The sequence below is a fragment of the Pyrus communis genome, chromosome 5 (genome assembly GCF_041283825.1).
Source record: "Pyrus communis isolate YQ-2024b chromosome 5, ASM4128382v1, whole genome shotgun sequence".
Lineage (NCBI taxonomy): Eukaryota > Viridiplantae > Streptophyta > Magnoliopsida > Rosales > Rosaceae > Pyrus > Pyrus communis.
Window position 1 is genome coordinate 32,943,935 of NC_142569.1, and position 24,268 is coordinate 32,968,202.

The 24,268-nt window shown below is 34.9% G+C and overlaps 2 protein-coding genes and 2 pseudogenes across 3 annotated transcripts; 2 read left to right on the top strand and 2 right to left on the bottom strand.

Moving 5' to 3' along the window:
* Positions 1-4,642: 4,642 nt before the first annotated feature.
* Positions 4,643-5,086, bottom strand: LOC137725084 (uncharacterized). The gene has a single exon (XM_068463687.2). The coding sequence runs from the start codon at positions 5,084-5,086 to the stop codon at positions 4,643-4,645; it is 444 nt and encodes a 147-aa protein (XP_068319788.2).
* Positions 5,087-8,326: 3,240 nt separating this feature from the next.
* Positions 8,327-9,581, top strand: LOC137725085 (citrate-binding protein-like). The gene is made up of 2 exons (XM_068463688.2): positions 8,327-8,596; positions 9,195-9,581. Exons 1-2 carry the CDS (start codon positions 8,327-8,329, stop codon positions 9,579-9,581), a joined length of 657 nt encoding a protein of 218 aa, XP_068319789.1.
* Positions 9,582-11,478: 1,897 nt separating this feature from the next.
* Positions 11,479-12,368, top strand: LOC137725086 (citrate-binding protein-like; annotated as a pseudogene).
* Positions 12,369-13,214: 846 nt separating this feature from the next.
* LOC148697179 (sterol 3-beta-glucosyltransferase UGT80B1-like) lies at positions 13,215-22,352 on the bottom strand (annotated as a pseudogene). The gene is made up of 15 exons (XR_015962164.1): positions 20,641-22,352; positions 20,452-20,559; positions 19,596-19,738; positions 18,924-19,166; positions 18,216-18,327; positions 17,723-17,893; positions 17,097-17,160; positions 16,377-16,434; positions 16,092-16,269; positions 15,881-16,011; positions 15,102-15,204; positions 14,647-14,723; positions 14,445-14,492; positions 14,197-14,313; positions 13,215-13,619 (listed from the first exon to the last, which is right to left on the bottom strand). The product of XR_015962164.1 is annotated as a sterol 3-beta-glucosyltransferase UGT80B1-like (transcript).
* Between the last annotated feature and the right edge of the window lie 1,916 nt (positions 22,353-24,268).

Genomic DNA, 24,268 nt, shown 5'->3' on the forward strand with positions numbered 1-24,268 from the left:
TTTGAGTTGCTGCTGCAGGGGCCCATAACAACATAAATTGTCAACCCACTCACCCGCATGCCCATGTAATACACGCACTAGACATAAAAAATATAAGGGGTTTTTTGAAATGGGTCCAAAGTAACTAAAAATTGGACCTATTTCAAAAGTCAAAAGTCACTAAAAATTGGACCTATTTCAAAAGGTAGTCTATAAAATTGGACCTATTTCAAATTTTCCCAAAATAATAACGTGACTGAAGTCATGTTGGCATCTATTTATCTGCTGGCCTTGGGCATGAATTCCGGGATAGTTGGGCGAGCTTGGCGTGGCCGACCCATTGCCCCTTGCTATTTGGGCCACTGGAGATGTATTTTGAGGTTAAGGGCAATTTCAAAGCACTTGCCAAAGGGCAATGGGTGGAAGTTCTCTAACATTGTTGCATAAAAACCCTAAATTTAGAGCATTCATTCCCATATAAGGCAAATAATCAATTACTAAAAATCATTTTACCACTTACTACTATATATTGTAATATTTCTCTTTAATTAAAAGTGTAAGGTTTTAGATTTAATTTGAGTTCAATGTCACTTTATTATGGTTAGATCATTGTGGCTTAACCAAAACCTTACAGCCCTTAAGCTTCATAATTGAGCTCATATCATGTTTCTAAATAACAGTACATTTGAGAGCTCTTAAACCTAAGAACATGCGGGAAGTCCACACGAATATGGATAACTGGGCAAATCCGCACCTTTTAAACTTGATAGGTCTGATATGGTAATAGCACAGCTGTAACGAAACCACCCCCCTATACTTGTTTAACATTTTAAACTATAAAAAAAAAACATACAATTTTATATATGTTAGAAATAAAATATAGAGAAAGAAAGAATAAATAGATAACAATCATTGGGAGAAGAAGTGTGAGAGTTGGAGTTGTGGCTTAAAAACTAATTTTATAATATTGAACAATGTAACAAATTCATATTAATTAGTAAATAAAAAGGGCAAATTTTATTTATTTACGAGTTTGACTCTATATTATAGAGATAATATACTATGAATGAATCCATAAGACTTAAGGTATGGAAATAATGTCTTAAACGATATTAGGGCAGGGAATCTTATATTTCATAATCACTTAGTCCTTAAACAAATTAAATTCCTAGTCGACTAGAAACTCAACTAGACATTGACTATTCGGTAAGGCCAGTGTATATCACACTAAAGTTAGCATGGTCTAGTACAAAGCATATTGGGCACGTGGAGGATATACAAGTGTTTGTCTATTGGACAAGTTCAACAAACGCTGGTCGCTCAAGGAAGCTTAAATGTATGGATGTTTACCACAAGTCAAATATTACAGAGCTTCGAACTATAATATGCAAATAGTTCTTAGACATTAGGCATCATCGGATATCTTGTGCTTATGGATATGAACTTTAACTTCACCTCAAAGCCCTCATTACCTTGCATGACCCAATAGGTGTTGCTTGGGTTCATGTGTATGAGTATGGAGATATCTGAATGTACAATAAGGAATCGATTACCTTTTGGTAATTGTTCAATAGAAGGAGATATCTCTCAAAGCTACTTGAAGAACCATCTCAAAAATATATGGCCATAGTAAATATATCTTTAACTTCACCTCAAAGCCCTCATTACCTCGCATAGCCCAATAATGTGTTGCTTGGGTTCATGTGTATAAGTATGGAGATATATGAATATGCAATAAGGAATCTATCACCTTCTGGTGATTGTTTAATAGAAGGATATCCCTCAAAGCCACTTGAAGATCCATCTCGAACATCTCTAGCTAGAGTAACTGTTAATCAAGCTATGTTTGTAAGAACTGCTTTAACATAAAATGCATCATGGTGATCATAGATAACTACATGTGATTTGACATTATTCCATATCACATCAATCTTGATCAGGATACGAATGATAGAAGAACCGAATTACATTGTAACTACAATCAAATGATTAGAAGAGTTTCACGAATACTTGTATCTAATTTGGATAACCATGATGTGTTGCTAGCTAAATGTCACTCGTGGTTTGTGGAATTAAATTAGTTTATTAATTAATTTCATTGCTCGCTTTAGTTAGAACTGTTATAGGCGTCAAACACGTATAGCTTCGAGAGTAAATAAATGTTTTTAATAACTTCTTTAAGATTTTATCATTAGTTTTTATCATGATAATTATCTTGGAGTTTTTATTTAAAATGTTTTGACAGCAACAAAAGCAAAGATGATAGAATCCTTGTCCAACGTAATCACGGTTCTGATGGCTTGCATTTTATAAGCGGTGTGATTGCTTTCCAATTCCACAAATTCAAATGAGATGAAGGATTGTTAAGGTGGGCACGGAGAACAACATGATTTAGGATTTATAACTATGCATGGGGATTAGAAGGTTGACGGAATTTAGCACAATTGTCACAAGATCAAACTCTAATGTCGTTAGACTATTTAATATTGTGGTAGTGTCAAGGAAGAAATAGTACACCAAAGGGAAGAAGATAATCTATTTCAAGTTTCACAATTTGTCTAGAGGAATGAATCCTCCTTTTATAGACTTCATCATACCCTTTCCATAGAGTTATGAGACTTCTCTAAATGGTTTTATCCTTTCATGATAAGACACAAAAGGGTATAACTCTTATGATAAGTCATACCTTTTATCATACCATTTGGTTAAGCGTATATCAATACACCACTCTTATGGTGCACCTCTAAACATCAAATGCACACATAGTAAAGTCAACATCATCATGATCATATTCCAACATCTCCTACTTGATCTTGATGATGTAAGATTCCGTTGGCTACACAAATTGGATATCATTACCAAGTATCAAATCCTGATCACTCGACTTTCCAACTGTAGTTTATAAACATTTGTAAACTGTCATTAGTCAGTGGTTTGGCTTATAAGTGCACACGCTTTGAACATTTTTACTGACTGCACTTTTACCAGCGATTCCATTTTACTATCGTTCAAGTAAAATGGCATAATTACTCTTTACTAAGAAAATACCATCCGTACCTAGCATGAATGGCGAATTCAACCAAGACTAACTTGACCTGCGTTCAAATTTGGATCAAGTACTTCCTCCTAAGCCAATCCAGAGGCTTTCATTGATACACCATATCAATGACTTTACACACTATGCGCCAAGATGTTATACAAATTCAAACTTGATGCCTATAAACGGATTTTACAAACAAGAACATTTGTTGTAACTCCATTACCTCGCTAGTGCCCCTCTATCTTTTATCCGACCAATCAATCAGATAGAGTTGCATCAAATTGTTCATTTCAGGCGTCCCTGAAATCCCTCCAATGATGCCCATATTGCATGTTCCAACTACAACATCTAGATGATTCCAACTTGTAGTCACATACTCCTCTGAATAACCTTTCAGAGCTATCCTTTGGTCATAGGATCGGCCGCCATCTTAGCCGACGGTGTGTGGTCAACTCTTACGTCATCCCTCTCCACTATAGTTCCATATAGTGATAGTTTGCATCAATTTGTTCTCCTTAGGAACTAACAATTCCTAGAAGATTGTGGACTTATTATCATAAAGCACATTGACATAATTCCTAGGATTACAATCCATATATATCAATAAACATTGACCCTATATTGTAGTACTTACCGGCCCATATTATAACACAACTTTGTTTCTTAATTAATCAAGAAGCGACCATTACATTTTTAGTCAAAATTTCCTGCAAAAATGCACTACAATAGAAAAACACATATTACTTAATTCAATGAATTCCATACCTTCAGTTCTTGGTAAACATGTTGACTTCTTATCGACGTGCTTGATTAAAAACATAATCATATTCTTTGATTATAAAATAAACTGAAACAAAGTTTGTTTGGGTTTCCCACTGATTGATTAATCTAATCAAAATTGAAGATTTTAATTGCCATTCGAATCTTGTTGGCAACTTCAATTTTCTTTTTCTCCCACTGTTCTAATTATTACTATTAGAACCTAGTAACACGTTACTAACCATATCATTGTCATGATCATTGATTATATCTCTCTCCCACTTGATCATTGACAATGTCTTTGTTTTAAACCATTTCTTGGTTACTAGTGGAACTTTGTGCTTCCCTGGGTTTTCTTTGATACATTATTCTTAGTATCATAGTAATTATACTATATATTAAATTGAACACTATACATAAAACTAATACTTTTATTGATAGAAAATGTGTACAAAATATAATCTTACACCTTACACAAAAATACAATATTCAAAGTATGTAGTAAATATATCATATTTGAATAGATTCAAAGAATCAATTCCTTCGGCATATCATTGTTCTTCCTTTGTTTAGGACAATTAACCTTATAATGTCCAAATTCACCACAATGGAAACAATTATTTTTCTTGCCCTTATTGTGTGTATACTCTTTCGAGTTTTTTCTTTTGTTATTCATTTGTGGCTTACTTTGTGAACTTTCAGCTAGTAGAAGACCACCATCTCTAATAATCTTGTCATTTTCCTTCCTCCGATTCATTCTAACTTCCTCTATAGCCAACATCGCAAGTAATGTGGTCATGGTTAATTCCTTTTGACCATATGTCAAAGTAGTTACTACATGATCCCACGACTTTGGTAAACTATTCAAAAGTATAGAGACTGCATTTCATCAAAAATAGGATGGCCAACATTAGAAAGATCTCTTGCCATAATCTCCATCTTGGTAACATGGTCCACCATGCTATCATTCTCAGACATATGTGTCCCGTTGTACTTCTCAAGAAGTAATTGAATATAAGTTTGAGATTTGGGACTGTACTTGTCTTCAAGAATATCCATGATCTCCTTGGTAGTTGTATATCCCTCATAAAGAGGAATCAAATCATCTTCCATATGGTTGAGAATTATGGCATGAGCCGTTTCATTATCCTTCTCCCACTCTGTAAAAGCACGAGAACCCTCAACGGGTGCCTCATCTTGAATTGTATACATAGTTTTCTTGTGGGTAAGAAGATAAGCAACCATTCTCTTCCATATACGATGATTGACAAGCCTCTCAATTTTGATCAATTCAAACTTACTAGCCATTTCACAAATTTAATGATATTAACAACCACAAACAATAAGTGAAATAGAAATAGAATAATATCCTACTAAACTTAATTTAATAAACAGTAAACTTACTAAACTAAGTTGATCACGTCTGTCCTACACACACTTCCCAAAAAAGAAGTTACTATCTGGAAAACGAAATGTGTGTTTGCTATATTTGATTTGCAGTGCACGATTTCCAAATTCCCCTTGAATGAAATGTATGTTTGCGATATTTGAGACATTATATATACTAAATATAACTGCTTGGAGGAATTGTAGTAGTTGAAATTGATGGTTTATGTTGATTGAGAATGATTTAGAGATCTCTTGTTAATTGAGACTTGGATAGATAATTAGTCGGTCTCGAAGCAGTATTGTCTATCCAAACTGAAAGTACTCCTCGGTTGCCTGATGGCTCCAGTCAACATATACCATCATGTATATCAATACACCAATTAGTGCACCTCCAAACATCAAATACACTCGTAGTAACGTCAAAATCATCATGATCATATGCCAAAATATAAAAAGAAGAGATAAATTTTTGTCCCCACCAAATGATGATCAAGGTGCCAAATCACAAGAGGGTTTGAAATATCAAGACTCTATCCTATTGTTTGGTTTGAGTCGATTGGTGCTCGTAGCTTAGGTGGATAATGTCAATTGAGGATCATTTGCCACAAGGAATATCTCGTATTCATTTTGTTCACTGAGCATACTTGCTCCATAATTACAAAGTTGCAGACAATATTTGAGCTCTCTTCAAATAAACACACAAATCTGCTATGCACAAACTCTCGCTCTACGCGAAAACTCTCAACCCTCTTGAGAATTTTATTTTACTGTTTTTCCCACCAAAACATCTTCAACTTGGATAAATAGCATTGTAAAGGCAACCGATGACATCTTCAGTTTGGATAAACAACACTGTTTCGAGATCGACTAATTATCTATCCAAGTCTTAGTCAACAAGGAATCTCTGAATCCTTGTTGGAAGAGATTAACCCATTAGCATTTCGGCGAGTTGGGGTGTTACCAGGCTACGACATTCAGCACACTGAAAGCTGAATATTTATTGAACTTCATAGTAACTAGCAACCTTATCTTCAGGCTCTAGAACCCGAAGGCTGAACCACGTTCGTTCCCCGGCCGCAATCACAAGATTTAGAGGTCATCAACACACTCAATGCCACAACAACATTCATTCACTCCCTGGCCGAGCTCGATCGATGAGTTGGCATGCGCCGCATTCAACCGAATGACGTAATTAGCTTATTAGCTATTTGGCTTGCACGCCACATAGGCTAAATAGTTTTTTAAGGTCAATAGTCCATGACGATCATTTTTGTCCTACAGAGAAAAGAGAGAAAACTCCTAGCTGAACTTCCAAGTGTGCCCAAGAGAATTAATTCAAGTGAATGATCTTGCTAGAATAATCAAATCCTTCACTTCATCATCTGTCATTGGTGTATTAAGTGTGGATACTCTTAGAGGCTCAGTACTTAGGGAACTTTTTGTGATCAATAATGAAGAGGAAGTACACAAGCACAAGGATTCATGTAAGTTAACCTCTTTACCATCTTTATTTATTGCATTATTGATTACAACCAACCAGATATATAATCCATATAACATATTGTATGTTATTTTTATTTTTTTCATTGCATAGTTAATATTTAAATTAAATTTATCCCAATAACTAGCTTGGAAACCCAACACGGAGGATCTGGACTTTCCTTGAAAACTAAGATGTATCATCTTATGAAAAGAATGAAAATTAAAAATATCCTCTCACTCTTGTTCTTCAAGAATATAGCCATGCCATACAAGTGCAAATACCCACAAATGTCACACCACTTAATACTTGAAACACTAGAGGTTGGGGATGGTCCCCAACTTTCGAAGGTACCAATACAAAAGGGACATCACTTCTCTTTAAACTCAAGTAATAAGGAACATGATAACTCTTGGCTAAGATGCAAGTATCACACTAAAAATCTATCACTAAGACCAATATAAACAAAATTAGGCATTATATGCTTCATATTGGCAAAAGATGAATGTCTCAGACGCTTTCTCTTGTTCTCTTCTATATATCCTTTCACAAAATAACTTTGTGCAAATGTCATCCACAATGAGTTCTGCTCTCCTAATGTCTTCATTTTGAGGCTTTCTGAGGACCAAATGCGTACTAGCCACAAGATTATATTAGTCTTTAAAATATTGGACAAGTTAATAAACCATAACAAGAAAATGAATTTTCTAATGGTTCATGGGTTTTATGTTGGTTTTGGTTTATTAAGTTGTCAAATATTTTAAGATTTTGGATATGAACTAATATAATCTTGTGGCTAATATACATTTAATTCTCATGGGTCTTGAACATGAGGATCTTAGGAGAGCATGATTGCATATAGGCACTCTCTCTTGCCATCTATTTGTACTATCACCTGTACAATCTCTCCAATAAAAGTAAGGCCCGCAAACACATCTGTGTCCCAATTTCTATTAAAAAGATAGGACAAATGATGGTATAAAAAACGATAAGAATAGCATTTTTCGTCTGATAATCTCCTTGCATTGAATATCATGAAGAAGACGAAAGATTGGATGGATTAGTCTTCCTGCACATAGACTATTAACTTTCGTAGAGAATAATGTTCATTAGTATGCTAATTGTATTGTATAACAACGAACACGATTCCCTCCATGTAGAAGAAGTCTGCACATACACTAATTTTATTGCATTTAGACAATTAAATTTTGAGTATTTTTGGTCTTTTACTCTGTCATCCTGCACTATACTATGCTAACTACCCTGCAGGCTAAAGGGCTAATTTTATTTTATAACTACCTTTGTCATTATGTTCCAAGAAACCATCCTTGGGTGCCTTCACATGCCTTGTCATCTTGTGGGTATTTACATTATTAATTAGCTTGAATTTAACAATTAATATGGTAATACTAAAGGCAGTTCAAAGTCGCTTCATTATTATTCTTTGTATTTGGGATAGCTGCTTCTATGTACCTAGGATCACATGACAGTATGTGTTATAATATAAGTTATCGGGAATCATGTCAATAATTATCTTCCAATGCGCAAACTTTTCATTAGTAAATGACAAATTACAAAATGGTAAAATTAAGAATAAAAATTATGTAATGTGACCGATGTTCTAATGTCCTATAAATATATGTACATATAGTCAGAGATATAAGCTCCCACCATCAACTATGAGAGGTAGCTACTGCTATATGCTTCTCTCCTTGGTTTTTCTGGGCTCACTGAAAGACATTATTCAGTTATGTGGTGCTGATCCCACTGATGGCTTCATCGATGTTCCGTTGACGGAATATAATTTCGAATTACAGAAACCGTATGACGTACCACTGGAGAAGCGCTATAGTAGTGTCAATGGAGTAAGGCGTTTGTGGGTCTATGCTGATGACAAGCCCCATAACCCTAGTAGCCAAACCCAGCCACGTACTGAAGTCCGCATACGGGTAACATCTCCCTACCTGCGCTACTCTCTCTTTATAACATATATGTACTGATATATGTTTATGTTCATATTTGGTGAATTAATTAAGTCGATTTTTAACTAAATGTGTTGTTCAAAGTCACAACTTTACCGATAAATTCTTATATTGTTAGACGGTTTGATATGAGGCTACTAACCTATATACATACCCCAAATATTCATAAATTGTTAACTGATCGACTAGAGAGAACAGTACTTAAAATACAGTGGGCAAGAAATTTCTTCTTTTTAAAAAAAAAAAAAAAAAAAAAAAAAAATATATATATATATATATATATATATATATATATAAATATGGGACATTGATCACGTTGATTTTCATCAGACAAGTGGATTTACGTTGTTAGCAGTGAGTATGAATTATTGCTCATGTTGACTTATACTAAACATAGTCTGCCAACATAAGTCTAGCAAGAAAAAACGCTTTCTTAAATATGCGTATACGAATTTGTGTGTGCTTTTTTGCTATGTATGGTATACGTCTTGTGTAGAACGCTTCTAGAACTGGTGGTCGAGATTCATATACAATCAACAGCTAGACCTAACTAAGTTTTATGTAGGGTCTTGACTATTCATCTGGAATATGGCAATTTGAAGGGTATGGATTTGTGCCAAATGGAACCTCCGGTGCTACGGTAGCACAGATACATGGAGCAGCTCATGGTGCTACCACAATAATCCTAAGAATCTATAACGGCGACATGAGGTATTATAGTCGAGATTTAGTGGCTACAAATCTTTACGATAAGTGGTTCAGACTTAACATAATTCACGACGTTGACGGAGGCACGGTGACTGTTTTCATCGACGGAGTCCAGAAATTTCAGGTGAAGGATAAAGGGCCAGGAGACTTGTACTTCAAATGTGGAGTTTATGCTGCACCGGCTAACATAAGCTACTACATGGAATCACGTTGGAAAGACCTCAAAATATATAAAAAGTGCTGATGATTATATATTCTGCAATGGACAAATTTTATGTATGTTTGTGTTCGATCTACAACCAACTGCCTTGAGATGTTTCCATACCAATGTAACGCAAGCTTCTGCAGCTTCAAAGTATATATAATATTTAGACCATGGAACTTAGGATTCGTGTAGTGGGACTGCTTTTGTAGAATGAATTTCTGCTCATAAGCGTTTTCAGTGTAAATATGTCAAAATTTTCATTGAAAATCCAAATGCCTTCTCACAGTCGTAAGTATTTTAGTTGTGAAAAAACACTTCTAATTCCCAATTGAATCCCAAACAGGCTTTTCCACTCCAAAGAATAACGGCATTTAAACTAACGTTTAATGGACGGTATTAAATAGTCCCCTTGTTTTCACATTGGACGATGTTAGAGAGACTATCTTAAGCCATATTTTTGTAAATTACATGATATGGCAGTTGATGGTTGGACTCGCTCTTTAAATCATTAAAGAAAGAATCCAGCCATTAACTGCAGTATAATGTGGTCTACAAAATATGGTCAAATTAAAAATATAACCTCCTTAGCATTTCCCTTCACATTAGCTACTAACAGCTCGTTCCAAATATGATAACTTTTTACATACTGATATCATATATCAATAATCTTATTTATTTTTTCTTGAGGTATTTGTTGATTTACCCTCTGAACTTGTATATAATTTCCAATTTTCCCCCTAATTTTAATTTTAGCCGATTAGCCCCCTGAAATTGTATAATTAGCCATTTCCCCCCTGAACTTTACTTTTAGCCGTTACTGTCTTGAACTTTTATAAATAGCCAATTTTTTCCTTGGCGTTATATTTTAAAAAATTCCATTTTTTTGGCTCTCATACAATTGACATGTGTTGTTCCCGTGATCAAGATTGATGGAAAATTGAATGAAAAATTTTAAAATCTAATGCCAGGAAGGAATTGGCTATTTATAAAAGTTTAAGGGGTAATCGGTTAAAATTAAAGGAAAACTAACGAAACATAAAAAAGAAAAACTTTAGTTTTAATGAAAAATGACAAATATAGGTATAGTGAATAGTACCAAGGAAAGGTTAAAATGTAATTTTTCATTAAAAGTGAACAATATCGGGAGTGTTTCGTTAAAACTCTTTAAAATTAAAGCTCAAGAGAAAATTGGCTAATTATAAAAGTTCAAAAGGATAATCGGCTAAAATTAAAGTTCAGAAGGAAAATTGGCAGTTCCATATACATTCCGAAGGCAAATCAACAAATATGCCTTTTTTCTTTATGAATAATAGATCGCTTGTGACTAGGGGTGCAACTTGGGCGAGTTAGAAGGTCAACCTAATCCTAACTCAACTTTTACAATTCGGGCTCGGGTTCGGGTTAGGTTTCATTGGGTTCATTTGGGCTCGGATTTAATTGGGTTAGGGTTTACTTGGGTTGGGTTCGGGTTGCCTAGCGTTTTCAAGTTTAATCTTGTAACAACTTTGTTTCCAAGAATTCCTACAAAAATTAAGCTAAGTAGCATCCAAGCTAGCTAACTTTAATTTCATAAATCCATCTATTATAAAGCTTTACGATTTAGAAACTACAAATATGGGCTGACTAATTATAGCATCTTATTCCCTAAAAACTTAAGTAATTATAAAGGGTAATTTATTAAAAAAATATTAGAAAGCGCGTTGATTTTTGGACTTGGCTCACTTGGATATAGTATGAGCATTGATTGCTATGGGTTATAATCTGGTTAGATTGGGATTGGTTAGTCGGGTTGGGTTGGGTTGGGTTGGGTTAGGGATGGATGAGCAAATGATCAACCCAACTCAACCCAATCAATGAACGGGCTAAAATTGGGTTGGGTTCGGGTGGTTTATAACTAAGAAAACCGCACTTGTTCAGGTTTAAAGTCGGGTTGGACATGAACAAGTTCGGATTGGTCCAACCTAAGTTTCACCCCTACTTGTGACTGATCAATGCCTAAAAGGGTTATTGAATTTGTTTTTTTTTTTTTTTCCTTCTATTAAAATAAATGGTTGTGTCAGTCTTTGTGCTGCTGATCCTACCAATGGATTCACCCTTGTGCCATTGACGGAAGACAACTTTGTCTTACAAACACCATATAACGAACCCCTCGATGATCGTTACAGGTACAAGGATGGGGTTCGAGGTTTTTGGATATACAATCATGACAAGCCCTTCAAAACTGACAACCGAGCTCAGAGCTGCGCATATCGGTATATATATCTCTCTCCCTCTTCCTACCATTTTTTCACAATGCTGTCACTAATATTCTAACTAGTTGCCGAACTTGGGGGTTTTGTTGCAGGGGCATGACCATTCTTCTGGAATTTGGCAATTTGAAGAACATATATGTGCCAAGTGATACTTCTGGGGTTACAATTGTGCAGATCCACGGTGCAGCTGAGGGAGCTACATCTCTACAGCTAAGGATGTACGACGGAGATATCAAATACTACAAATACAACCTCGTAGCTACTGATCTCTACGACAAGTGGTTTCAAGTAAACATAATCCACAACGTTGACAAAGGAAAGATAATAGTTTTCATTGATGGTGTCAAGAAGTTTGATGTGAAAGGCCAAGGACCAGGGGACCTGTATTTCACATGTGGAGTGTATGCCACACCAGAGAATTCGACTAACTACATGGAATCAAGGTGGAAAGAGATCAACTTTACAAAAAATGACGGAAATTAGTAGAATATTTGTATTAAGTAGCTAAGTGTGTCGTTACAATGTATCTACCGGTCTATATATGGAGTACAACGCTACGGTTTTACTTGAGAACTCGTATAACTCTTTCACCCCCTTCTACTTCAGTTATAGTAAGACTGTACCAGTGCAAATCATACAGGATTCAGTAGCACTTTCATAATCCATACAATCATTAAATCCTATTACTCAACCTGCCTATGCAAGATGGACAAAATGCTGAAATTCTCTGGCAACCAAAGTTGCTAACTATCTCAAGGTTCGATAAAATTGTTCGACTCCTACAAGCAGTTTCAAGAATGTCTCAATATTACAGTGCTCCAATTATTTATACAACCTGAGCAGAGTTCAAAGACAAGCAAACATCAGTTTGCATTTCTCTGTACCTTCAAACACATTGTTCAATTTCTTACAGGATTCAAAACCCGTAAATATGTTGTATTATTATTCTTTCTGTGATGAATATATAAAAAGTCAAGAAATAGAATTGGGAAAGATCTCAAGAACCGCACAGAAGTACATACATAGATATATACATATATTCACTCATATACAATAATAATTGGCTTACCAGCTTGAGGCATGTGGTAGTTGACGAGATGTAAAAACAAGTGTCCCTTAATACCAAAGTAAGCCAAAACTTGGCCCTATCCCGTGTCCCTAAGATAAGGAGTGTGCTTGCAAACCAAGGTTGGGGTACACAGCATCAAAATGACAAAACTATTATCATTTGACTTCAGCAAATCTTATGCGGAACCACGTACTTATATTTCTCAGGTCAGTGAAAATTGATATAAATAATTGATTCGGTTCAGCATCGTTATATTCTCACTTTGTCAGCTTTACTAACTGAAACGAAATTTGACTTTTTGTAATTCTCTATACCCCAAGCTGTGAGAACCCTATATTAACTTGTAAGCAATTTATCAATCAAACCCACGCAGGGAAGCCATAGATGAAATGAATGAAACGCCAATCTAAATTATGAATATAAAAATAAAATTAAAAAGAAAAATATATCTGTACAACAGCACAAGACACAGCAAGAATCCTACACACCACAAGGCAGGCAGCACCACTTCCGAAGTTGAAGAAATAACCACACCATAGGGCTTGGAAGCTCATCTTCCTCTGAAGATGCAGGTTGCAATGGTAACTCAGGAGGTAAGTGCCGGTGAAATGCATCAACTGCAGCTGCAACACCGTCTTCATTCTCTATCAACTTTGCTATTTCTAGTACTTGAGATTTAACCTAAGAGGGTTTCAATTCCTGGTTAGAACAAATGCCTGGTGTGCTACGTTGCTGTACTATTTTCTCATTAACGGACTAACCACATGACCTACGCTATAAAGAGGAAAGCTTACCATTTAATAGCATGAAATTTTTAACATATCATATTTGTTTTCATTTTTAATCCATTTCCAACTGAGCAATGATGAGTAGTGCTGATAAATAATTGAAGGATTGTATCTGATTCTCTAATTGCTTAAGTGTTTGGTAAGGAATAACTGAAACATTATTAGCCCTTTTTTTCTTTGGCGGAGATTGTAAGACATGTGTTAATTATTTGTGATATTTGATTTGTTTCTGTCCATTGTTCCATGATTGCTTGGTTTCTGGTTTTTCTCAGTGTGTTCTCATGCTGTCTGCATTATCTTTTTTGTGGTACGGTCTAAATTCTGAGTAGAGTTTCCTACTTTCAGTAGTTTGTGCACTCCTGAAGGCTGTCTTTTGGTGCAATCAGATTTTAATAAACAAAGTGAACAACATAATGCTAATTGAAAAAAAAACATGAAAACAAGAAAGAAAGGAACGGATTTAATCTAACCTGGTAACGTTTCAGCTAATGCTATTACTGTTAAAAGTATGGTCATACCGTTAAAAGTATGATCACAAGGCTTCACACATTCTGACTTGTTAGCTGAGAAATAGGTATTGGTGCAGGCCCCAAGCCTTTCTCATGTATCCTATCACCCCAGAAGAACTGATCACCAAAGAACGGCACTATGGTTGTTGGACACTGTATATCATAAAATATTGCAATTAGATAATATCCAACAAAAAAAAAAATACAATGGTGAACGATAAAGCATCCATTCTCCCAGAAATAAATGATATTAGAACGACCACACTGACTGAAAAGAACATTACCCCAGCTCTCAATCCTGTAGCCGTAGTCCCAGCACCACCATGATGAACCTGCATATTTACAATAGTACAGCTTTTAAAAACATGCAGTAGAAATCAATATCCACAACTGGTTTACGAAAAAATGTCCAATCGCTGTGCAGGTTACATGAGTGATAATTAGTTAAAATGGAACAAAAAGGTGAAACCATAAAATACGGCATACCACTGCTGAACATTGAGGAAATAGCCAATCATGAGGGCAGTCCTCCAAGAGGAAAACATTATCGGATGCTTCTGTAACTGCAACACGCAAACCAAATTAGAGGAAAATATATCAGATGCTTTTTTATTATTTTAAAGCAAAGCAACTAGAACAGCTCGCCTTTTTTCCTGTTTTTGGTTAAAAATAGCCTTATAACAAACATGTAATTGAACAGCGATTACAAAAATTAACACGATCAGTCAACTGAAATTCAAAAGATATTAAGGACATCCAATTTTAACATAGAGAGAGAGAGAGAGCCATAATATGGTGATATAGTCAAGTGCTATATCAACAGGCACATGAATTGACAAACCAAAGCACGTAACACTTGACAAACAATTTAACCCATACAGTGGAATTTCCAAGAACAGGTTAAAGAATGAGATCTAATTGAAAAAAGAACAGACACTTACAATTACCCAGGTCTCCCCAACCTCTATCAATTATTCCTCTCTGTCCTGTATCTTTCAACGCCTCCAATATAATATTCGTAGTTTTCTTGGGATCATCGAGCGGCTTAACAAAAAACAGGCGAAGTTTTAGGTTCTAATCTTTTCAAAACTCATGATGAAAACATGATTTTATCAGCCATGAATGTGAATTACGATAGGAATAAATTTTTTACAGAAAAAAAGATAAAAATCAAAGTACTAAACCAATTCAAGAAATAAATTATCAGCCACAATTACACGTATCCAGCCATTAACCCACATTGATAAAGAAGCACCCTCTTCAGAAGAAAAATGGACTTAATTATGTCCATATGCTATCATCCTGATTCCAGGTCAAGATAGAAAATATCTAGAGGTAGAAAATTCAGTTCGGCACTATCTGCAACGATCAAGACATCGATGTTTATGGAATTGATTGGTATTATTATCAAGGTACTCAAAGAGCCCTCTAAATTCTCTAGCAGAAATTACATATATTACTAGACAAGATAATCGTCAATTTTCAAGGAACAAGGCTAATCTGCACTAAAGTTATATGAGCTTTCCTAATGATCAAATCAGAGTTATTGAAGATAGTCCTACCAATCCTTCCAGATTCAACTAAGTTTTTTGATATGGAAAGTTATATGAACATTGAACATGAACATAAAGTTTAAAATAAATAAATAAATAAATAAGAAAACAGGAATACACACTGCAGTTTTAATCACTTTACACATAATTTAAGCGAGATCATATACCATGCTTCCAAAGCCAATATATATAGGTTTAGGCCCTTTCTGAATCCATTCAACAAACTCATCTTGAGGTTGATACTTCGACCCAAGGTTTAAGAAACAATAACCAACGACATCCACAAGAGATCCCCAATCTGCATATATCATACAATGTCAAAACCTTCCAACAAATAGACTACTGGTAGAAGAGAATAATTAATATCGAATTACATACCACTTGGCTTTGGCACAACGTGGGGACTCCACAGATAGCCTGTAGGCAAATGAGATATTGATCCATGGTATGTGCTGAAGTATGCAATAGGAGAAAGCTTCAACTTCTTTTTTCTGAAGTCATTTATACATCCCCGAATACCCCACCATATCAGTCAATCCACAATAATGTATGAAATCTAGATGTGGCAAAGAGAAATGGGATTAGATTTCTCATCAATTAGTCCAGTGGTTCAAATATATGACAATAAAATAAATAGAAGTAAATACCAAACAAATCGCGTACCCAATAACCAGCACTTTGAGGTACACGTGCCAGCGGGTGAGGAAATTTATAAGTAGGCCTGTCTATAGAAAGCTACGTTAGATGGCACAACATAGAAGAGAGTTCCCCGCAAAATAAACCAGCATTCAAGACATAACATACTACTGAAAAGTGAAAACAAGAATAAGAACAAATATTTCTTTCAAGCATCCTTAAATAGCTTTTATTTTGTAATTTTATTCATGTCAACTTGAAACACCAATGCAATCCATGTGACCAAGAAAGTTTCTACCTTCTCTGCTTCCTAATGGTATAAATGAATCAATTATACTTGTATATGCTTGACGCTTGCTGAGATCGATATAATGAAGAAACTTAAAGAGGTAATCCATAATCCTAGATATCTCTTATTGGTGAAGACTAAAAGACTCCAAATCATAGCATTCTAATCCCATCTGTAAAAGTGTTTTAATCCAGGACCTAACTATTAGGATCACAGCCTGACTTGCCTCCTTTCTTAGAATCTTACTATAATTGAACTGTATATATTATTATGTATACCGGGAAACATTTCAGAAACTCTCGAATGTTTCCAGACTGTCAATTTGAAGAACTCTTCAAGTGGGTTCCTGTTTGAATGAGTGGTCCAGATTGAATGACTAACTTAACTAGTCACAGCGTCTACCAGGAGGACAATTACTCTATCAAAAGAATGCAAGAAAAGAAGTGGTTAAAACTTACGTCCATGGCATTGTGAAGAAAATATGAAGGGGTACTCCAAGAGCTTCCGCAACATGAGCATGTCCTGCAACCCATATCACATAATCTAAGAAGTTTCTCACGATTGAACTATATCTTTTTACTTGATAGAAGAAGAAAAGATGCAGATGTAGAATAAGTTCATTAATCACACTTTATATTCACACAATAATTTTCTAATGGCAGATCCACAAATGGAGTGACTGACATATTTGATGAAAACAATTTTCCTTGAAGGACAGATCTAGTTACTACAAAGGTCCCATAATAAGGGGTTTAAACCCTTTGCTGACTAAATATTTCAGCGCATGGCTTCCAAGTTCCGACGAGTACAGTCCTTCAGTCCTGGATCAATATTCTGATTTCAAGCTTAACAGGACCAACTACAAGGGAGGGTCTATTATACTGATTTAATTAATCTTGATTGAAGCGGGAAGGTCCAACAATGAAAGATGACGTAAGACGCAAGAAGCTAACAACACAACTTTTTAATTTAATTGTGAATAAGAGTTCATCGTAAAACCTTTTGTAAACTGTAATACGTACTGATTTACCAGAAACATAATTCAATTGAAGTAACATTAAATATTCCACTTGTACTAACTCACCATAAGCAGGAGGGTTTGCAATAATTGCCTGTGCCTTAAAGGGCACACCAGTTTCTATATCTGGTTCTGTGCATGCTGGAAGAAGAGATTCAATAATTGCCTTCAGTTGCTTTCTTTGTATTGATATTTCTTCTCGGCCGGATGGAATGAGACCTTTATTTTTGGTCATATCTAAAATTAAAGGGCACTAAATTTCAGTTATTCAATAAAGCACTTAAGGGTAGAAGAACAATAAACATATTTAGAGTCTAAACGATGATGTGAATGAGAGTTCTAAGCTCTAGAAATATCGAATTTTGGCTAAAAGAATAGAAGTTAGTTAATTTAAGGAAGTCAACATTCAAATAACTCCAGCTTTCACACAAACTCTTACAGTTTAACTTTAAGAAAATTTGTTGGAATTAGGGTTCAGCTGAGATAAATTGGGAAATATTATAAAAATTAAAAATTAAAAAATTAAAAAAAAACACTTTCAATATTAAGGACCTCTTACATCCTATCAAAACGCGAGGATCACCACCCAATGGATAAAAGTCTACACCAGCCGACTTCACAAAAGAGCTAAAGTTCGCATGAGTTGCCAACCTAACATGATGGCCAAACTCCTGCAAGAAAACATAAAACCATCTACAACCAATAAAACATACAACAAACATAGGAATATATCAGTGATACCTAAAATTTATTATAGGTACTAGCATCAAGCATGGTCTATCTCTGCAGGTAAGAGTTATAACTATTTCGTAACAAGGACAAAGTTACAATTATTAACCTCTCCGCATCCTGTTAGCCCAAAGAATTATGACCTATGTGCCATATATCACCAAAAAGTGGTACAAAACTAATCTTTAGAATGCACTCATTGGACCAACAAAACAATACCTAACCGGATAGATATCAATGATATTGGTACTTCCTTAAAAAAACAGTACATTAAGAATAAAACGCACATCTGTACGATGACAACATGTATAACAAGAGCAGACTGAATGTAAATTGACAACAAATTATTTCAAGGTTTCATGGATCATAAATGTAACCTAAATTGATGAAAGTTGATTTTTCGGAAGGAAGCTAGTTCTTCCACAAGGAAAACAAACCATGATAGTAAAATTACATACAACTAGGGGAATGGTAAGAAATAAGTGCTAACAACGGTAAATTATTCACAAGAAAAGTCATCTGGTTATGTTAAACATGCCTGAAATCTCTTTGCCATAGCCAGGAAAGCCTGTACATCTCCTCTTGTTCCAACCACAAGTATGCAAATTTTCAACCTTGGAATTGACTTGATGGTATTGGAAGGCATATCATCAAGATTGATGGACACATCTTCAACAGTGTGGAGCTCTAAGAACTCAGAGGCAACAGGTGCACTTTTTTCCAAATCAACTTCTACCGTTCCATCGTTTTGTATCTTGACCATCTCAACAATTAGTTTTCTCTGAAAACCAAAACAAGAAAAGCAATGATCAACCAAGAAGAGAATGAACCACAAGAATGTATAAAATCAAATAAACCATCAGCAATCCAAAATTATGTTCATAAGGAATTGGGGGAAGGGGGGGGTGGGATGGAGGATAACTAGCAACCTCAGTGGTTGGAGCCGCTAGATTATAGCTCAATTTATGTCACGATTATCAGGTACTGAAACAGTACAAGATACTGTGTAAGACAGGGTCTGTCATACACCCATGTTTTGCAAACAAATTTAGGGGACAACACTTGGCACGCATCTATTCAGCATGAAGTTGCAGTTTCATGAAAGAAACTAGTCCAACAAATATGTTTCTAGTTCTGAAAGTTGGAACATCAAAATTTATAAGCAAACGCAGGAATGGCAACAAACAACCATGCATATAATAGTATCTACCTTTTCACGCTCTGACAGTCTATCCAACTTTAAGTCATGCCTTCCCTTCCTCTCCGTCCTGGATCTAGGGAATCTAATCTCATGATCCTCAATCAGCAAACCTTTGGGAGTGCCAATTGGTGCCGTGATTGAATGGTCCAAGCCTTCATGAACATATGTGTACGTATCAGTGAGCAAATATTAGATAAACACCAGAACAAAAGAAACATAAATACATATTTAAATGGTTCCCAGTATGGCGTTAAAGTCCAGTAACATCTGGGGTAGGCTTGATCACATCATCGGACTAATTAGACTATCAGTTTGGATCATGATCACATCATCCTATGGTTCACTGAAAAGCTTAGTAAATGGTGGCCACACCAACAACAATAGTGGACATAATCATAGTTTAGGATCTGAAGTATTTCCACAATTTAGACAACATGAATTTTAAGAACTATTCTACTACTTCAATCCGTCATTTCGTTTCTTTTTCAGTATCGCTCTAGAACTTCAGTCCGGTCATCTAAATTCCAAATTCCATGACTTATTTACACCTTAGTGACTTCACTAAGTAATGACTGATTACTAAAGGGCACAACTAACATCCTGGCAATATACTCTTGAATTTTAAGCTAAGACGGGAAGCTCCTTTCCGCATTGTATAGGCAATAAAGCTTAACACATTTTGGTTCATGGGTGTTAATAGAAAGTTTCTTGGCTAAATTTTAAGTAATTCCACGTTGTCAAACTATAGTTCAACCAGAAGAGTAAGAACCTGGTCTCTTGTCAAGGAAAAGCTTCATTTTTTGTCCCTCAATGCATTACAGATAAAAAAAAACAACTATAACACGGAATACGTGGGGGCACTAACCTCTCCGAGGTGAAGAACCAACATTGAACTCTTTTGCCTGAAAAATCTCTAAAACCGAAGAAGGCCGTGAAGAATTTCTCTTCTGATTCCTCTCCTGCTGAAAAGAACCTGCAACCAATCGTTCATTTGAATACTTGTTATCCATTTCCACCGAATCATAAATTCGACAACTTAACAGAAAATCCTTACTCTGTCCTTGGCTGCTACCGCCTTCCTCTTCCAAATGTTTCAATGGATGGTCAACCCCATTGCTTCCCATTTTGCCTAGTGCACGGGGATGCGCAACAACCGACCAAACCCCAACTCCGGCAACCTTAATTTCGGCTCCTCATATCTACAATCCTAGATTTACTACAGCATGAATCTGAACACAAACGATGAACTGAAACCACTAACTAACCCCAACTCCAATAACTTACAACTCAGTTCCCAGTATCGAATTATTAACTGTACCGAAAATCGAATTTCAGGATGTCAAGAAACATAAACAAAAACAAAACCCCACTAAAACAAAAAACCTCAAACCCTTCAAAAACACTTCCAATATCCAGAACCTCACAACACAAGACAGAGAATCGCTAAAAAAAATAAAAAATTATCGAAATTTAGCTGTTCCACACGCAGATCATGGACAGCTCGAATGCTAACTGTATTTTGACCAAAAGACAGGAGCCACCACTACCAGCAAGTCAAAGCGTTGGTGGGCGAAAGTTTAAACCGCCTTTGAAGTTCAAAAGCAATTCCAAAACTGAAGAAAAGTGCTTTTCCGACTGATTTTAAGCCGAGAGCAAAGAATCCAACAGAAGCAGAAAGCGATTATTTGGGTACTAAGAAATTCTGATGCGCAATAAAATATGGCCCTTCGAGTGAGAGGTCCTATAAAGAATTGGTAGAATACAGGGAAGGGAAGGAAGTTGAAGAAAAATTTGGAGTCTTTGAACTGACAGGTTGGGTTGTTAAGGAAGCTTCTCTCTGTCTGGATTTCAATGAAACTTCAACTGTTCGTCAAACAATATGAGACAGGGTTGTACACTTGTTACCCGTCATATAATATAAAACAGTTTTGAGTTTTACCATAATGTGCTTTTTGTCCTCCCTGGAGTTGGATTCTAGTTGGATCCTTTTTTAAGGATTTCTAAAACCTCGTATCATATTCATTTATTGTATGGTGGATGATAAGAAATTATTTTGTATTTTTTATTTAAAATTAAATACAAATAGTATATAATAAAAGTTGGTTACACGATGTACAATGAACGGATATAAATGTGAGTATCCTAATACAAAAAAGATCTGAAGAGGATCTTCATCCTTCCCATTGTATAAAAATGGGTATTCTAGTTCTTGTAAAAGCTTTTTGTGCTTCTCTTCAAAAATAGAAAATGAATATTGGATTGATTGTTTGATCTTTTGTCAAATTGATGATATAGTGAGTCTATCATTTTTATGTGATAACGTATAAGCAGTATTTGCACTATATTCACATTGACATGACTTTAACAACTTCAAAATTTTAGAGTGATTATGATGTTATGTGAAAATGTTAGAATCCGGTGAACTATTTTAAAACTCTATCTTAAACAAAAAGTATGAAATGTAATCAGTCGTGTACCTCTAAATCATTATTTTACCTTTTTCTTTTAACTGGAAAGGTAATCACTTAATTTTTTTTTTTCCTACTTTTTTTATGAAAACATCTTTTTATTACTTTTAAATATACAAAAGGTAAGAACATTATTGATTAAAAAAATTCTTTTTCTTGAAAATGTTATTAATTGCATAGGTTACATGCAAATAAGGCACTTGATTACACAATATAGCTAAGTACAACTTCCTAAACACCAGCATTACTCACTTAATCCAACGGTCTGGACACCTCTGAAAAAAAAAAAAAAAAAAAAAAAAAGAGGAGGTATGTACACCTCATGGGAGTTGATTATCAAATGCTATAGAGTATTTAATCCTCGTCCCCTCGATAAAATCAATTATTTTAATAAAGCGATTTTATTTATACTAAAAGTACAAGAGATTAGAGTAATGTCTCATATTAATTTGATATCGAACTTGTCGTCAATTTTTAATTTCTTCCCTTAAATCAAAACACAACAGAAAGACAAGGAACTAAAAGAATATTTGATCTTGAACTGAACAAGGATAAAATAACGCTATGATTTTGATGTCTATCTTGAGAGAGACATACAACAAATGCAGCCAAACAATAGATGACATTATATCCATGAGAAAGGCCGATCGAGAAGGTGTGACAGTTGCAATGCCCATTCATCAAAGTATTTAATGATTATAACATGTTTGATAATGTAATCATTGTATTGAATCAACTTCACAACCTAACCATTGATTAAAAGGGATAGAAAAGAGTTGTCCATGATTGTTTTGTCCAATGGACACCCTTCTTCCTTAATTGGCCATGTCAGTAAATTATTTTAATACCATGTTAAGATTTCATAACATCATATTAGTGAGTTATCGTCACATTAGTATGATATCCAACTTAGACCTTATCATCTAAAATACGTCGTGTAAAGTATTAACACCGAAAACATCAATGCAATAAGAATTAGAACCATATATTATATATGTATTTTATTTCGTCAATTTTTCATTTTCTTGAATACGTTATTAATTTATACAAGCATAGATTACATGCAAATAAGGCACTCGATTACACAAATATAGCTAAGTACAACTTCCTAAAACACTATCAGTACTCACTTAACCAAACGGTGTGGACAACTGTGAGAGAAGGGGAAAAAAAAAAAAAAAAAAAAAAGGGTCTGGACACCTCATGGGAGTTGATTATCAAGTGCTATAGAGTATTTGATAAAATCAATTCTTTTAATACAATGATTTTATTCATACTAAAGAATTAGAGATTAAGGTAATGTCTCATATTAATTTGATATCGAACTTGTCGTCTACTTTTAATTTCTTCCTCTAAATCAAAACACAACAGAAAACAAAGAACTAAAAGAATATTTGATTTTGAGCTGAATAAGGATAAGAGAACGTTACGATTTTTATGTCTATCTTGAGAGAGACATACAGCAAATGCAGCCAAACAATAATATAAGACATTATATCCATGAAAAAGGCCGATCGAGAAGGTGTGACAGTTGCAATGCCCATTCATCAAAGTATTTAATGATCATAACATGTTAGACAATGTAACCATTGTATTGAATCAATTTCACAACCTAACCATTGATTAAAAGGGATAGAAAAGAGTTGTCCATAATTGTTTTGTCTAATGGCACCCCCTCTTCGTTAATTGGGCCATATCAGTAAACTATTCTAATACCATGTTAAGATTTCATAGCATCATATTAGTGAAGTATCGTCACATAGGTATGGTATCCAACTTAGACCTTATCATCTACAACACATCGTGTAAGGTATTAGCTTAGAAAACATCAATGCAATGAGAATTAGAACCATATATTAAATATCGTATTTTATTTCGTCAAATTTCCGACGCATTCTACGTTAGTTTTACATAGAAATGTTGTCATTGTATTTTGTAATTACAAATCTAAAACGATTGCTCTTTACTGAGAATCTCAAACAATTGTTTTACAATTTGTACAAGCATTGCGCTTTTGGTTTCATGTCTCCGTTAAGATATTGATGACATTCTATAGTATTTACGTACGCGGAAGGTGATGCACATCGACATCGGCCAAGTAGTTGGTAAAATAATCATTCCTCTTAGACCTGATTTGGTGCTGAGGTGATTCTGAAAAAAGCTGCTATCAAAAAAAGCTGGGAGCTGTTTTTGTGTTTGGTAAACACTCAGCTT